General features: G+C 44.7%; 1 protein-coding gene and 1 long non-coding RNA gene across 2 annotated transcripts in view; one reads left to right on the top strand and one right to left on the bottom strand.

The window, feature by feature from the left end:
- The first annotated feature begins 5,246 nt into the window (after window positions 1-5,246).
- Window positions 5,247-10,657, top strand: LOC109490135. The gene is made up of 3 exons (XR_002143378.2): window positions 5,247-5,785; window positions 7,941-8,081; window positions 8,366-10,657. It is a non-coding gene; the product is annotated as an uncharacterized LOC109490135 (long non-coding RNA).
- MROH2B (maestro heat like repeat family member 2B) overlaps window positions 6,804-16,553 on the bottom strand; it is a 57,145-nt gene continuing 47,395 nt past the window's right edge. The window contains exons 33-42 of the mRNA XM_002922607.3: window positions 16,307-16,494; window positions 15,090-15,230; window positions 14,577-14,691; window positions 13,798-13,944; window positions 13,376-13,558; window positions 9,428-9,583; window positions 8,966-9,100; window positions 8,463-8,565; window positions 7,398-7,463; window positions 6,804-6,946 (exon numbers count right to left, since the gene is read on the bottom strand). Coding sequence (XP_002922653.1) covers window positions 6,840-6,946; window positions 7,398-7,463; window positions 8,463-8,565; window positions 8,966-9,100; window positions 9,428-9,583; window positions 13,376-13,558; window positions 13,798-13,944; window positions 14,577-14,691; window positions 15,090-15,230; window positions 16,307-16,494 — 1,341 coding nt within the window. The 3' untranslated portion in view covers window positions 6,804-6,839. The remainder of the gene's footprint in view (window positions 6,947-7,397; window positions 7,464-8,462; window positions 8,566-8,965; window positions 9,101-9,427; window positions 9,584-13,375; window positions 13,559-13,797; window positions 13,945-14,576; window positions 14,692-15,089; window positions 15,231-16,306; window positions 16,495-16,553) is intronic.

The following is a 16,553-nucleotide window of genomic DNA, read 5'->3' as shown; positions in this document are numbered from 1 at the left end:
AGTCATGTTTAGTACAGGATTAGCAGAACCGAACAGCCGCATCTGTCCTGCCGGCTCCCAGTGCACCGAGACTTTTCCTTCTTGATGGGCTAAAGCGTATTCAGTCCTTGTGCTAGAAATGGAATGACCTGTTTCTCTTTCAGAACCCCGAGCCAGAAAGCAACCATAGCAGGAGGCAATATCCGTTAATATCTGAGAAACCAGAGGGATATGCATGCCTTTCAATTACCTTGGTCTTTCAGGCAGCTCACACATTTGGGGACAAGAAAGTTGATGGCATGATAGGACTCCCTGCTGTGACAACCAAAGCACTTACAATTTCTCTTTTTATTTATTCCTGTCAGACAAAGCTCTAGATTTACACTGAAAACATCAATCACGTAGGGAAATTTGCTTTTTTTAAGCCAAGGGTTAACAAAACCAGATAGAAAGACTGTCGTTGTTTGAGAAGAAACGGGCTGATGGAGACTAGGTGGGTAGGAGAGGAAAGAGAAGAAAATGTTATTTTTGATTCACAGGCTGAGGACAATTTCCTGTGAAAGGACAAACATAAAGAATTGCCCTGTTATCACTGCTAGTTGCACGCATCTTTAGGAGGCGAGACTTGTACTGAGTATCTGGGGGCGGGGTCTTAGGTACATAGCGGATCAACGATGTTCAGGACAGAGATGCAGCGACTCGAGGCACAAAGCACATGGGTCGCAGAAGGAGTGTCCATTATGTAATAGTCAGCCGATCAAATCGGCTAGGAACACAGAGAGGTCGAGGAATTTTCTGTAACCGTGAAATGGAATTTTCTCATCAAAGGAAAGTTTCCCAGACTTCCTCAAGAGAAAGTGATGAACACGAAAGGATTGGCATTGGTGTATTTATAGACTAAATGCAACCCACGAGTACATTATGACCGTATTTAATAAAGGTCTCCAACAGAACTCCAAGTCCGGAAGCTCTTTTCTGCACAGACACTGAGCATTAAGAGGAACTCCTGAGGTCGGGTGTGATGTCAAATTAGACAAGCCCACTAATTGGATGATTACAGCCCTATGGAATTAAATACTTTGGTATGATGATAAGGAGCCCTCCAAAGTACCTTGAGTCTCTTAAAAATATGGTGATTGGCTTTTTACTATGGACATGGTGCACAGAATTCATTAGATATGAGAGAAAGACACCTTTGAGGAGATCTTGCCCCCAAACTTCCTTGAGACTGGTAAGGGTAGGGACTTGTCTTATAGGCTGCTGCATTTCCTCTGGCTTGGTACATTGGTTGTATATGCTCAATAAAATGTCCATTTTACAGTCATGTTTCTATAGTCACATATTAGCAGAAGACGTAGTCCGGAAATGGCTTCCTAGGGTAGTTCTCACCTTGCTTCACTGCAGCGCTGGCCTTTTTTTCTGTGCTGTAGACGGGCGGTTGGTGTTTGAGTTGTGTCTTGCCAGACACAGGAGAGGTAATGGGTAATGGGCTGTGTGATGTGGTCTCTTGCTACACCTGTGGGGGCTGATATTCTGAAATACTGACTTGGCGTTAAATAGGTATGCTTTGTCTTTGTGGCACGGAAGTATGTCCTTCCTATTTCTCTTCTTTTTTCTTTTGAATCAAGATGGGGGGTTTCCTCTCACTGTCCCTGTGGAGGATTGATTGAGGGTGAAGAAGCTTGCTGTTGAGAATCACAGTAGGGAATGAGTTAGAGGACTTAAGAAACGTAGAAATTCCTGTATCTAAATAATATTGACACACAAGCCTACATTCTGGGAAAGCTAATCTTGGGATGCTGGTTTATTAAGAGACCACTACTCCTACTTTACCAGTGGAAGGGACTGGAGTTGACAGTTCCCTTGGATGCAGACTGGGAATTATGACCTTATGATGAACATTCTTTCCCATTTTGTTGAGAGAAAGAACAAGACTGTCTAGTCAGTCCCAGGACCCTGGGATCATGACCTGAGTCGAAGGCAGTTGCTTAACCAACCGAGCCCCCCAGGCGCCCCTAAAGATAAATTCCTATTCCCCCTCTATTCTCTGAAAAATTAAACGAGTCCTAATTAACCTGTCCTTCAGGCTAATAAGCAATTCTCCAGGCTCTCCAACTTCAAGACAGGGCCTTTTTTTGACCACTGGGCAGTTAAGAAGGTATTAGGGCATTGGTCAATTTAATCCTCAGTATTTACCTCTGAGAATTTTTGGAGGAAGTTGTAGGTAATGTAGAAGGATTTCTTATCTTATGTTTTTTGGTGGCTCCCAAATTGAAAAAGAAGCTATGAGTCACATATATTTATAAAACTGTGTTCTTCAAATTTATCTTGCTTTCAGTATAACCACATAATTCAATAAATAAAATCCAGGACAGTTTGTCCGGAAGGAATATAAATAAGTAAGGATGTTTGTTGGGTAAATAAAGTTTGACAAAGTGAAGTAAGAAGCAAACACCATTTCTCATGTCACGACTTGGCCATTTTATACAGACACACACACACACACACACACACACACAGACACACACACACATACATTTTTGTAACGAATCCCACTGTCTTTCCCTCAGGTTGGTCTTGACTCAATATGTTTTCTACTGTCCCAGTTTTAGGATACCTGCCAAAAATGAGTAAGAAAGAGAAATTCCGAGAAATGATAATTCCCAGAGTGCAGCCAGACAAAATTGCTTGTCAGAAAGTCGCTCTCTGTCAGGGGCCTAGATGAAAGCTCCTGATTAGCTCACAGGTTCCTACCTTGTTCAACGGACCATGCATTCTCTAGTTACATACTTAGGTAATCTGAAGGATAATGGTGGCATTGGGGGCTAAATCTAGTAACAAAAAAACACTATTAGAAAATCTTTGTTACAATCTCAGAGTGTCGTGAGGGTTCCAGATTCTTCTGGAATCTGGTCTTGTACTTCATCCTTTAAAACTAGCGCTGTGCAGGGACAGTGCCAATTAAGCAATTCCCCTGGCTTCTTTCCCCGGAAGCCCATTTCTTTCTTCTCATCTGTGATCTTTGTTCTCCTCTTTTCTGGTAAAACTGTTTTAGCAGGGTCAGCCAAGCTAAATGTCCCTGATTTACCAGCAGAGCCCTGGCTCTCTTGGGTCAAAGGGCAGAGTACTGAATTGCAAAACGAGTGATCTTGAGCCCTTTAAAGAAAGTACTAGCCCATTAAGCACCTCTAGCCTAGAGCAAACACAAATTAAAAATGATTATTTGTACAAATAATAGTGAGGCAAGCGACAGGAGTGAGGAATCTGTTAATTTCTTCAGTGGTACTTGAACGTGATTTCCTCTGTAACTCTAATTTCCCTGAGACCCTCCGGAAGTGTTGTTTCTCCCTTGGGAGATATGCATGTGTGTGAACCACAGAGATGAACCTGTTGGAGGACTGACTGGCAAGAGAGGCATCAAGACAGGCTGGTGGCAACTCTGAGAGGGAGGGGTTAATAGAAATAATTGTAGGGGAGAGCAAAGAGATCTAAACTTTTCCTGCCACACAGCCCACTGTGGCTAGTGTGATGTAAAAGCAAGTAGGAAGGCTTTTTTGATGTGTTTGATGTGTCCTGAGGTGACTCTGAGGCAGCCACAGCAGCAGGACCGCTCCTGAGCTGAGAGCCTCTGACTGGGGTGCGGGAGGGGCAGACCGCCTTGTTTTCAGCTTCCCAAGGAGGGCAGCAGCATTCACGGGGCCAGGGACATGGCCTCATGGAGGTGGTATAATCAGTAGGCTTTATATAGCAATTGCTGAGTTTACATTAATATTTGTGAGTCTAATGATACATTTGTTCATGTTATTAATATTTATACTGCATAGGTAACATTTACTTAACCATGGTCCTGGGCCAGGTTTCTAAATGCTTTACATGTACATGAAAACATTTAATTCCCACAATAGCACCTTGAAGTAGATATTATTACCCTTATTTTACAGATATGGAAATTGAAGTACCGAAGGGTAGGTTAAACGGTTTCCCCAAGTCACACAGCTTGTAAGGGCTGTTGCTGGGATGTGATAAAAATGTGTTGGGAATTCTTGCCAAGAGCGAATCCTTCGAAGATTAGGGTTTAGACAGATAAAGTTTCAGTGGCAGTGTGTGTTTCATATGGCTGTTCTACCTAGTTTCTTTTGTTTTTAAATTGAAGTACATTTGACACACAATGTTACAGTAGTTTCAGGCGTCTATGTGTTACGCTATGCTTACTACCAGTGTAGCTCGCTCCCATCTGTCACCATGCAACACTATTACAATACCATGTTCTACCTAATTTCTATCAATCAGTGGTGAGGAAAGCTGTTTGTTGGATGCTAGGAGGGATGGAGAGTAGTAGTGGAGAAAATATAAATCAGTATCAGACAAGGTCCTGTGTCAGTCAGTTTACACTCATGTTGAGAATGTCCTATAGTTCTGAGGTGGCTCAGCTCAAATTCTCTTAGGACTTTCCGCCCCATGTTTGGAAACTGCCCTGTGTAATACTGTAGCTACTAGCTACATATGGCTACTTAAACTTAAAATTTTAATTCCTCAGATAGAGTAGCTACATTTCAAGAGCTCAATTGCCATATGTTGCTAGTGGCTAACATATTAGTGCAGATATAGAACGTTTCTATCACTGCAGAAAGTTCTTGTGGACAGTGCTATTTTGAAAAGTCTTTTGACTTGAGATAACCTGCCAAAAGAGGCTGACTAAACCCATATCTCTTACTTTCTTTTTCTTGCTCTGTTTCATATATGTTATGCTTGGGAATAGCTTCTGACTCCATTAAGAATGTAATGAAAGCCATTACCCTGAGAATGCACCTACACAATTATACACAGAAATTTGCATGCAACTTTGGTGGTATCATGGACTCTTTGTGTAATAGTTACCCATTGGTGCACAGCAAATTACCCCGAAACTTAGTGGCTTAAAACAACAAAGATTCATTATCTCATATAGTTTTGTGGTCCGGGAATTCAGTAGTTCAGCTTAGTGATTCTGGCTCAGGACTCTCATTAGATTGAAGTAGGGTTGCCAGATTTAGCAAAGAAAAATACAAGATGATCAGTTAAATTTTAATTTTAGATAAGCAATAAATACTTTTTTCAGTGTAATAGTCTCATATTTTACTAAAAAATATTCATTGTTCACCTGAAATTCAAATTTAATTGGACATTCTGTATTTTTTTTTAAAGATTTTATTTGAGAGAGAGAGAGAGAGACAGACAGAAATAGTGACAGAGAGCATGGGGGGGAGGAGAGGGAGAAGTGGGCTTTCCGCTGAGCAGGGAGCCCAACATGGGGCTCAATCCCAGGACTCTGAGATCATGACCCGAGCCGAAGGCAGATGCCAACTGACTGAGCCACCCAGGCGCCCTGGGCATTCTGTATTTAATCTCACAATCCAGTCATGTGTCAGCGGAGGCTTTCATCGTCCGAAGACTTCAGACGAGGGTTCTTGGATCCATTTCCAAGATGGCACATGAACATGCCTACCAAGTTAGCTCTGGTTGTTTGCAGGGGTCATCGGTTCTTTGCCACATGGAGCTCTTTTTGGACTGCTTGAGGGTTTCCCTCAAATAGCAGCTGGCTTCCCCCAGAGTGATTCAAGAGAGTTCAATATGATTTATGACCTTACCTTGGAAGTCACATTCTGTAATTTCTGAAATATTGTATTGATCACACAGGTCACTTCTATTCATTGTGGGAGAGGATTAGATGAATACCAGAAGCAAGAATCACCGGAGGCCATCTTGGAGACTGGCTCCATCCTCTGGAATTTATACATGGAGTTCATAGCCTATAAGTTCCATGATGGTAAAATTTTTCTATTTTTTTTCTTCATAGTCATAACCCTGGTGGCTATAACAGTGCCTTATAAATTTTAGGGACTCAATAAATATTTGTTAAATGAAAGAATAAATGGACTCAATTCAAATTCTGGGACCTAAAGATTCCTTTGGTCCCTAGAATGTCTTGTAGGAACAAAAGATGCTTCCACAAAGAGGTTGAGAATAAAGATATTAGAATATAGGTAATAGGAATTTGTAAAAGGGTGCATGAATTTAATAACATTGCAAATGAATGATGGTGATGGTGGTGGTATTCAACAAGGGCCAGCCTCTGTGTTAGAAACTTCTTGTTATGTACATAATTTCACATTTGTAACCTTTCATGTAGGCATTGTGAAATAGAGTAGGGAGTTACGATTCAAATGCTGTGAGGAAGGTTAACACATCCATGCACACACATGCACGCACACACACACATGCACAAACATGGACACACACACACCATTCAAAGGAAGGAATGCTCTGGAATAACAATAGAAAGGAAACCATGAGATTTAATACAATGTCCGAGTGGGTCTTTTGTAGAAAAGCACCTGGCATAGTCTCGACACAAAAATTACAACCTGAGAAAGAACACACAGGTTAAAGTTCATCATAAGACTGCTTTTTAGAAAGGAAAGAGTGTGGGTAGTAATTCAAGGCTGGCAGAGATAATAAAGGACAGGGCTAAGTGTGGAAATAACAGTGGCCCTCTTGTTAATGGCAGCAGAATTGTTTCAGGTTCTGTCATTTTTTGCCATCTGCTGGGACATAAGCTTCCTGAGAGAGGGGTAACCTGTGCAAAGCTATGTGGCTGGCAGCACTCAAATCACAGGTTATCCCTCAAGTGAATGTGTGGGATTTACTTTTTACTAATGGAAGCCGGCAGGGAGACCCTGGAGGGCAAGGAATATGCCATCATGTCAATATCCCCATGCCAGGCACCATCTCTTGCCTCAAGGTGCTGCAAGTTTGCGGGTTGTGAGGATGAAGACAGGAGTCAGTTGTAGAAAAAGCCTAGCAGTTTATTTCCTGGTGGTTTACAGAAGGACGCTTAGCTCTTTACACCTTCTCAGGAGGGTCTGCAAGGCAGCTTCGGCCGCTCTCTGGACACTGACGCAGGGGTCTTGCCGAAGTGCTTGGAGCCCTGCAGCAGAAAGCATAGCGGAGTTCAGTGAACGAAGAAAGCCAAGGCTCGAGCTATGCTGCAGGGCGAGGCTCCATGTGGAGGGTCAGCTCTACGTGGAGGTGGGGCCCCATGCTTACACTCTATCCCAACGGGCAGGATTTGGATCTTCAAGCTGAGAATCTATCTTAACACTGAAGCGGGGAAGAGAAGATCCTGACCTTGTAATCCGTAGGCTTATAGACAACCGGAAAATAACAGTCTGTTGGGAATGATGCCTGCAAAGGGCTGGAGCTGGGGGTTGCTTTATGCTCAGGAGAAATTCCAGTATGAAGGGAGCATTAGAGACAATCACGAGGTACAATGATTCTCAGTTTCGGGGCTAACAGGGAACTTAGTGCAGCATTAGCTTCTCTTTCTCAAAGTCATGTCTTCAACAGTATGCTGAGCAGAAACTAGGGCTGGTACTCACGTGTGGTCAGTTGTTCTTTGTCTAGTAACTGCATGTACTGGTTGGTCAAATTGAGAACAATGGCATCTAAAATCAACAGGGGAAACAGATACTAATTTTATTGTAGAGGAAGAGGCCACGAAAAGCATGTCAGGTCAGACTCTGCACCTGGTCAGAAGTTAAGTGGTCTGGCTAGTGAATGAGCAAACTGTTGGACTCTTTTTGTGACCCCAGGGCGATACCAGGGTGATGTCTCTGGGATCTTGAGTGCCATGTCTGGAAGTGGTCCCTCACCTGTCCTCCCAGGGGGTGCCAGTTGTTGTTAGGGTTTCAAAGGTGTGTAAGATAGGATCCTTGTCTTCAAAAAGTTTGCCATGTAGCTGGAGGGATCATATACACGATCCAATAAGAAATCCTTGGGTTTTAACTCAGTCTTAAATGTGGCCGAGAGAGTAGGCCCGGTCGCGGTGGGCTGGATTCATTAGAATATGGGTCATGATAAAATTTAGAATTTCATAATAGAAGGATCCTCAGGGATTCACTTATGTTCCTCTTATTTCATAGATCAGACAAAGAGGCAACACAGAGAAGTTGAGTCAATTGTCCAGGATCATACAGCAGAGCCCAGATCCGCTGTCTCACCGACACACTTTCCACTTGTATCGTGTAGTGGCTAAAGCTCTCAGCTTCAGCTGAGCTTAGCAGGTTTGCCATGGCTCATGTTAAGGGACGACGCAGAGGAAGCATTTAGACATGGCAGCGGGCATGGGGTAGACTTGGGCAAAAGAAGGAACGATGACTTGGAACCAGAAGAGGCATGAAGGGCTCTTAAGAGGGGGAGGGTCTGACGGGAGGAGAGAGGGTGCTGGAAAGTCAGATGATGTTACAAGTTTTCATTTGTAAAAGAGAACAGGTTCCTTTGAGGGAAGATATTCCAAGATGCAAAATGCATTCCTTTCCGGCATTTTTTTTTTTTTTTGTCATTCCAGTCATTCCCGTGTTCATGGTGGAGTAGCTTCCCATTGAAGCCAGACTAGATGGGAAGGAGGAGACGCATCTGAGTAGGGCGAGCGGGTGTGCCCTCACCTGTGAGTTTGACCGCAGCGCTCCGGATCATCTCCCAGCTGCTGCTGAAGAAGGGGAACAAGTGTGTGTGGAGGATCCACAGGATTTCCTGGTTTTTCTTTGCCTGAAAGAGATGCATATTGCAAAGAGGACAAGTGGGAGGTGACCTTTAGTGAAATCTGGCATCCGGTAGGTCCTACATAAGGAAACTACAGGCCATGAACACTCACACAGCTATTCATTTTTCTACTGGGAGATGTCTTGTGGTTATTTCAAACCTGAATTTAAAAGTACTGGGGCTTGCGGGACTAATCAACAGGTGTGTTTCAGGGATCTCGAAGAACAGATCCTTGTCAGGACTTGGGAGAGAGCGGAGGGTAATGGGGGAGGACACCAAGAATCATTGCAATCCTTCAAACCAGTTCTGACTGTGGTCAGAGATCCCTTGCTGTGTTGTTTGCCTTTTTGGGCTTTGCCTGGACTTTGGGCTGTGCGTTTGCAGGCAGCATTTACGACATACTCACCAGTTTCACACAGAATTGCCTGTAGAAATCCCTGGCCCTTGGTAGATCCTGGCCATCTAGGAGATGATCTAACACCCCATAGAGTTCCTGAAGGCCCAGGAAAGGGATGCAGATGATCAGGACGTCACGGCAAGCCTAAGAAACAGTGTTTCAAGTCACCGTCTAGAACGCTTCCCTTCTGGAAGGGAAGGATGCTGCCTAGTGCTGGGACGGGGCAGGGGACACAGTGATGCAAGGGGTTTAGAGTAAGTACTGGCACCATCCCACTTTCAAAGACGGAAGAGCAATCTGAGAGAGAAAGAGAGAGGGCAAGAAAGAACCTAGGGTCGAAGAAGCAGTTTTCAGGTTTGGTTGAGAGAGGTGGCCTCAGATCTGGCTTCTGGACCAGCTAGACCAGACTTACTGGCACTTGCCAGCCGTGGGGGGAGGGGGAGGTGCAGGGTCTGTGCAAAGGCCACTTACAGCTCCGACCTTGGGATTGGGATCCCAGAGGTGGAGAAGGAATGAAATCATGCTCTTTTTTATTTCTTCTGCAAAAAAAATCTTCCACCTTCTTCCTGTGAGGGATGCCAGGTTCTCAAACAAGTAGATGGCAGTCAGTCTCACATCATCCTGCTCCTGTGGTGACAGATGCATGTCATGGGTGAGTCCCCCTCACAGGCCACCTCCAGGTGGCGCCCAACCCCACCCCCACCCCCACCCTGCCCTGTCCCATAGCAGCAGAGGGAGGCGCTGCTGAGCTCTTGTCTCAAGGCCTGTGTGAGCCAAGAACGCTCTTCCATTCCTAGCAGCTCTGCACTCACACTCCGTGAGTTTACATGACCATGGGTCTGGGCGTCAAGTGATGCCCTAGAGCTGGAGACTTGGTTTCTGTCATTGAGTCCCTACTGGGGACACAGACCACAGGGATGGTAAACAGGGAGTACTGGCAACGAGAGGGCAGGGAGGGTTCCTGCTTATTGTGTATTTTATACAGATTAGCCCGATGGCATCACTATCCTAGAATTCTGGGGCCCTTAATCTAAAATTGCCCGAGGCCCAAGACTCTTCTCTAAGATCCCAAATACTTTCCAATAGGATTAAAGGCAGCTCAGAAGTTTGAGCTCTGGGTCTCAGAGACAGAGAATAAACAAACAAGTGCCTAGCTCTATGCTTGCATACGTGAAATTCTGGAACTTTCCTTGCTTGTTGTCCAGGATGGAAGGCAATGATTTTAAGAACCAAAGGATAAGGTGGTGGAGAGAGATGGCCATCTGTTATCCCAGACATTTTGCTGATACCGTTCAGAGTTCAAACAAACACTGATGGATTTTTCTGGAGGTTTTTCTTTCTTTCTTTTTCCCCCCAGGTCTAGCAGACTAGTTTAAAATACACATATAAAGGCAGAGGGATGAAGAGAAAAGTCGTCCTGAGTAGCAGATTATTATTTTGGATTAGCAATAAGCAAGGGTCAATGGAAAGCATCCCCATGAATATGAGGAAAAGAAGAGAGAGTAGAATTAATTTTGATGGCAAGGTAGAATGTCAGAAATGGGCACATAAGCAAAAATGCCATAAAAAAGGAAGTTAATAAAGATCTTTCAGAAAAAATAAAGATGGCTTGTTGGGACACGGCCAGAAAAGGTAAATGAATGCATGAGACATGACTTCATATAGTGGAAATGGAAGTAGAAATGTTTAAATGTACTGGGAATGAGGTCAGGATATATTTTTAAAAGGTTTATGTATTTATTTATTTTTAAAGATTATTTATTTATTTGAGAAAAAGCAAGCAAGAGTGAACGGGGGAGGGGCACAGGGGAAGGGAGACAGAGGGAAAGGGAGTGAATCTCAAGCAGATTCCCTGCTGAGCACAGAGCCTGAAGTGATGCTTCCTCCCACAGCCCTGAAATCATGACTTGAGCTGAAACCAAGAGTTGGACACTTAACCAAATGAGCCACCCAGGCACCTCTATTTATTTATTTATAAAATATTTTCTTTTTAAGTAATCCCCACACCCAACTTGGGGCTTGAAATTACAGCTCTGTGATCAAGAATTGCATGCTCTACTGACTAAGCCAGCCAGGTGCCCTAAAAGGTCTCTTACAGAAAAAGAAAGCAAACCAATTAGAAAACACCAAAAAGGTAGAAAGGTGTTTACTTTTTTCAAAATATTTTAAATGTTCTGAAATCAAATGATAGGACCTAATGATAGGTCAAGGAATGATAGGAAAAAGCAGAAAAGAAGCAGCAACCCTGTTGTGGGTGCTGGGAGAGATACTAGAGTTTAGCGTCCTTGTTTCAAGTTGAGAAAATGAAGCCATACAGAGTAAGGTGAGTGCTCGGGGTCGGTGAGGGGACAGGAGTGAGCAGGTCCCAGAATGTGGGGTGGCAGCCATATTTTCTGTTCTACCATTTCATTGAAGTGTCATCATGTTTTGAGAATTCCAAGAAAGTGCTTAAATATTGAAAGAAAGGGAGGAGGGAAGAAATTTGGAGATTACAGAATTGTAGGCTTAATCTATAGAGAACAATTGGGGCAAAGTTTCATAAAGTATAGCTCAATTTATTTGTGGGAGGAGAGCATCTGCAGAGAATGACTAGCATGTCATTACTAAGATCTAAGTTTTATCAAACTTCTCTTTTATACAAATATGATGGAACTGATACCTCTTGGGGATGAGAAAGTTCTAACCTAACAACCCAGCAAGACTTCAGATTTTTTTCTTCTGCATAAGACTGAGAAACATTATCTTAACCACAAAACTCATAGGTGATTATTGGAGGCTCAGATCCAAGAGAATTATCATCACTGGACCAACAACAACGCCGGGGCAGCTAACAAAGTGTTGGGGAGCTGTAGGGGTGACTTCAACGCTTTGCTGTCAAAGATCGTCATCAATTATCTGTGTAATGAAGAAAAGAACATCTTTGTTACTTTACAGAAGACACTACATTGAGTGGGAGCCAAGTAAGCGGTTTTGAGGACAAGATGAGAATGAAAAGTCATGTAGATACATTGGAGAAAGTAGCTGGACAAAAGCAGAAAGCTGCTTGCAAAGGGCGGGTTTAGGCTAGCAAGGAAAGAAGGGAAACTGAAAAATACAGAGCTGGAGAATTATTGACTGCGGGCATATGTTGCAGACTAAAATCTAGAGGCCTATAGGGTAAACAAATTGCCAAGGAGTCAGGAAGAAAGGGCAAGATTAAGAAAAAAAATTGGAGTGGATAAATAGGAAAAAATCGGACGTGGAGGTAATTTTTCTTGAGGTTGTATTCAGTACTTTGCAGGCTACTAGAGACACAATGCAGGCACTGGCTTGTAAAATATTTAAAGAGCTGAAAAATTAGGTTTATGATGAATAATGGAGGAAATGAAGACTTTTTAGTCTGGAGAGTAGAAGGTAGAAAGGTCATCTAATCAAGCCTTAATGTTTAAGAGGAGGAAACCAGCAGTTTTCCATCTCCTCTGACAACACAACATGAGGAAACAGGTTTCGGTCACAGAAATAGATGTAAGTTGGAGGGGAAATAGATTTTTACACCGACGACAATGAATAAACCAAAAATAAATAATAAAATCTAGTTTTCTGGGAGGTATAAAGGAAAATGTCCTTCCTTTGCCTAGAGTCACTAACTGATCTTTTTTTTGAAATTGATTTCTAAGCTATTGACTAGATTGGGGTTTTACAGAAGCTTTTCCTGTAAAAGGTCAGGCGGTAAATAATGTAGACTTTGGGGACCATATGGTTTCTGTAACAAGTAAGGAACTCTGCAGCTGAAGTGTGAAAGCAGTCACAGACGACATGTAACCAACGAGCATGGCTGTGTGCCAAGAAAACTTAATCTACGAAAAGATGCTCTGGGCAGGATTTGGCCCTCTGGCTGTGGTGTATCCTGACTCCTGGATTAAATGAACATACAAGCATTTTGAACCTTTAACGCTTGGATGTGGAGAAGAGTGTTGGAGGTGGCAAGGCCTTTATTTGGGCCCTTGTTCTCTGTTGAGTACCGTCATAATTTGTGGGAATGAGACAGGGAAGAGAGGAAAGCTACAGAAAGGGACTACTAGTGAGTGTATTACCCTTATGGGCAAGTGGGGCTCAATCCTTGACAGGGGAGGAAGCTGGGGAGTTTATCTGCAAATTTTTGTTTCTTATTGTTTGAGGGTTCTCCCCCAACACGTCTGGCCTCCCCTGCTCAGGGCGATCATGATTCCCCGGCCAGAGAACACGTTCAGGCAGAGGGAGAGCCAGGAAGCCAGGAAGCCAGCAGCCTGCCCAGGGATGTACCAGTGATGTCTGTGCCGGGGACGCACAGAGGGAAGGCCCAGGAACACAGACGGGGCAGACACTGCCCGCTACAAGCGCTACCTGAATCTCTGTTCGCTCACTTCTGGGGAGGGAAGATTCCCGAACAGGCTCACTTACGTCTTCAAAGAAGGTTCTTGTTTGCAGCACGATCTCTTTGAAGTAAAAGCTCACGTCTCGGTCTGTGAGCAACTCCAGGATCTTTTTCAGAGCCTTCAAGCTCTCACAGACGACCTCAGTGCGGGCCAGGTGGTACAGGCCTCTGATGATAGATTCTAGTATTATCTGCTTATGCTTCTTCACCTATTTTGAAATAAGGTCTCTTAATCTCGAAAACTGTTCTGCGTGCAGGTGGACGAGGGTGGGGGACTCCTGGCAAGGACACTGGAATTCTGTGAGGGTCACAGATACTTCAACCCGAGAGACACCACTGTAGCAATCTATTTGGATTTTTACTTAATCTATGCAGCCACGAGGTGTGGGTTAGTAAATCATTATTTTAAACTCTACTTAAATGTCCCCCTGCCCCATACCCCTTTTACCTTGTGAGGGGCTCCAGAAGCTGTGTTACCAAGTCCTCGGATGGCCATTTGCCTCAAAGTGGCGTTGGAGTCCCAGGCACTCTGATCCATGAGGACCAGCACTTCCCGTAGATTCCCATGCTTCCAAAGGACCGGCTCCTTCACGAGCTGAAAACAACCCCTTCACCCCTTTAGTGAAGGGAGTGGCCTCCCTCCAGGACAGTGACAAGTGCATCATAACTGCAACGAAAGACTAGGGTCCAGCTGCTCATGGAGTGGAGGAGGAACCCTCGCGTCAATCAGCAAGTGTTGCAGAAACTAATCTCTAGAGGCGAGCAGCCCACAGGTCGAGGTTACGTGGTGACAAGAACCACAATACCTAGTTAAGAAGAGGTTTTCTAATCTAAATGGAAAAATGGGAAAATGGGAAAATGGGAGTTACTGACAATGTTCCTTCTGGGACAACCTTTATGCCAGGGTGTGAGGTAACAATAATATACCCATTGATTACTTTTTGTTTTGTCCCTGTCATATTTATTCTCCAGGCTTCTCTATCTTGGGAGGGATGGTTTCTGCAGACCGGAGTGAAGGAAGAGGTTGGGGGTGGGTTTTTTTTTCTCTCTCTCATTCCCTGCTGGGGTACCATATTTCTGGCAGTGGTTGGATCTCTCCACTCCCAAAGCTTCCCTGAAGGGCCCTCTTCTGTGGTTCCAGCTCCCACTGAACTCTTGACCCTGAAAGAAATACCCTGAGGGGCCCCAGAGAGCCTGCTGAGCAGTGACAGGGCTGCTCTTTCTTGCCTCCGAGAAGAAAGCCGTGCCGGTGATCCGGTAGTTCTCCGAGGAGGAGGTGAGAGATGAGAAGAGTTGCTCCATGATGTCCAGTATGACTCCACGTTGCCACACCGCCATGCTCCTAGAAAACGCAAAGCTCCTGTTGTAACAGAGACTTTTTCTTTCCAAACAAGGAGGAAATTTTGGTCTATTTCTCTCTCAGGAAAATAAATGATCTAAAAAGGAATGTTTGATGAAAGAGCACTAATGCTTACACTTGAAAATAGCCATCCAAGTGCTCAATTTAGGTGAAGTTTTCCTAACACTGTTCACGGCATCACGAGATTTTGGAGGAGTGGTGGGGCCTGGGCTGCTCCCACTGTCTCTTCCCACCTCCCTCTGCTCTTTCTTCTTTGTTTTTTCTTCTGGACTATAAGTCCTTAGTGAGTCCACTGCTCCCAGCGAAGCTGCCTACATTGCATTTTCCCCCGATTTTTAGTTTTCTCCTTTGTGTCCAGTTCTAGAAGGCCCACCCGTTACCTGGCTAGTGCACACACGCCTACATGGTGGGCACTGGGACTGCTGAGGAGGGTCCATAAGTTGTCCCCCTCATCAGATTCCCTGGCAAGGCCTTCTTTCATGGCTTGGGTTTGCACACACTTCAGAGTCACCGTCGAGAGCCTGAAGGAGACAGTGGGCACCACAAAAGTAAGCCAACCCCATGCAAGGACTTGTGAATCCCCAAGTTCACTCTGTTCCCCACAAGGCTCCCTCACTCCGGGCTGAATGGGCGCCATGCAAAGGGAAAAACAGGCCGCCTGATCTCACATTTAGTTTTGGGATCAGAGGGGACACGGAGATGATCTGAACTAGTAAGTAAAATGCCACAAAACCTTGTCAACCTCTCATGAGAAAATAAAGCCCAAAGGATGGGAAGTGCAAACTCCTCTCTTTGCTGATTCTAAAACGGCACTCCAGAACCAGGAAGCGTCTCACAATGGATGGTGTGTTGCAATGGTTGGCCGGACAGTGCCTGTGCTGGAGACAGAAGGACCCATGCAACCACGGGTATGTGTGTGCATGGAGCCATGGCCCTTTATACTGCTGTCATTGCAGTGAAGTGACATCTATTAACAGAACTACATGTGTGGGGCCTAAATGCTTCTTAGAATGTCTTTCAAAAGGTTGATTTGACACCAGAATAAAAAGTTATGCAAAAGGACAGGGAAACCGAGCATTGTGAAGGAGGATCAAAATCTATACCTAATCATTCTAAAAGAGCTCTTTGAATAAAGATATGGTAAACATTTGAAAGTATGAGAAAGCATTGATTCATGGCTTAGTTGGGCATCTTTCTTTTTCAATAATACACAAAATAATTTTGCTTCCTTCAATGGGTGACGTCCTCAGTTTGATAAAATATGGCTTCGATTTTTACTTTTCTTCTTTCCTTGGTGGCATTGGCTATCACGGAATTCCAGCTTTCCGTGAAGGGTCTCAATGAGAGAAAAATAATGAAACAGAGCTCTATGGGAGCATGCAGAGCGGCCATGCATCGTTATGGGGCCGTTCTGGGTAACGGCGCTGGGGCCCGGCTCAGGGAAGAAGAGAGCACCAGGGTTCAAGGTCAGTGGAGCCTCATTTCCTTGTGGGTGGTGGAGGCCACAGCAGAAGGCATAGACCTTGACTGCCACAGCACCTCGTCTAGCGCCTGGGATCAGGACAGCTGGGGAGGGCCCTGCGGCCTGGCCATGTACCTGCAGGGGTCTGCGGTCTGCTGCCGTTCTCCCTGCTGCATGACCCGCCGCCTGTGGCTCCAGGAGGAAGTGGGCATTTTCTGGCCCAGGGTGCAGCTGACCAGCTTCAGGAGAAGAGTGAACACCTCCGGGTACAAGCTGGTGATGGGGGTGCCTGTTGAGACCACTTCATACATAGCACAGGCCACCTGAGGGGAGAGAGGACCCCGCAGTCAAGCAGGACATCTCCCTGGCCTGATGGTCAAGT

This window comes from Ailuropoda melanoleuca, chromosome 3 (genome assembly GCF_002007445.2).
Source record: "Ailuropoda melanoleuca isolate Jingjing chromosome 3, ASM200744v2, whole genome shotgun sequence".
Taxonomy (NCBI): Eukaryota; Metazoa; Chordata; class Mammalia; order Carnivora; family Ursidae; genus Ailuropoda; species Ailuropoda melanoleuca.
Note: the sequence above shows the minus strand (reverse complement) of the source record. Positions and strands in the feature narration are given on the sequence as shown.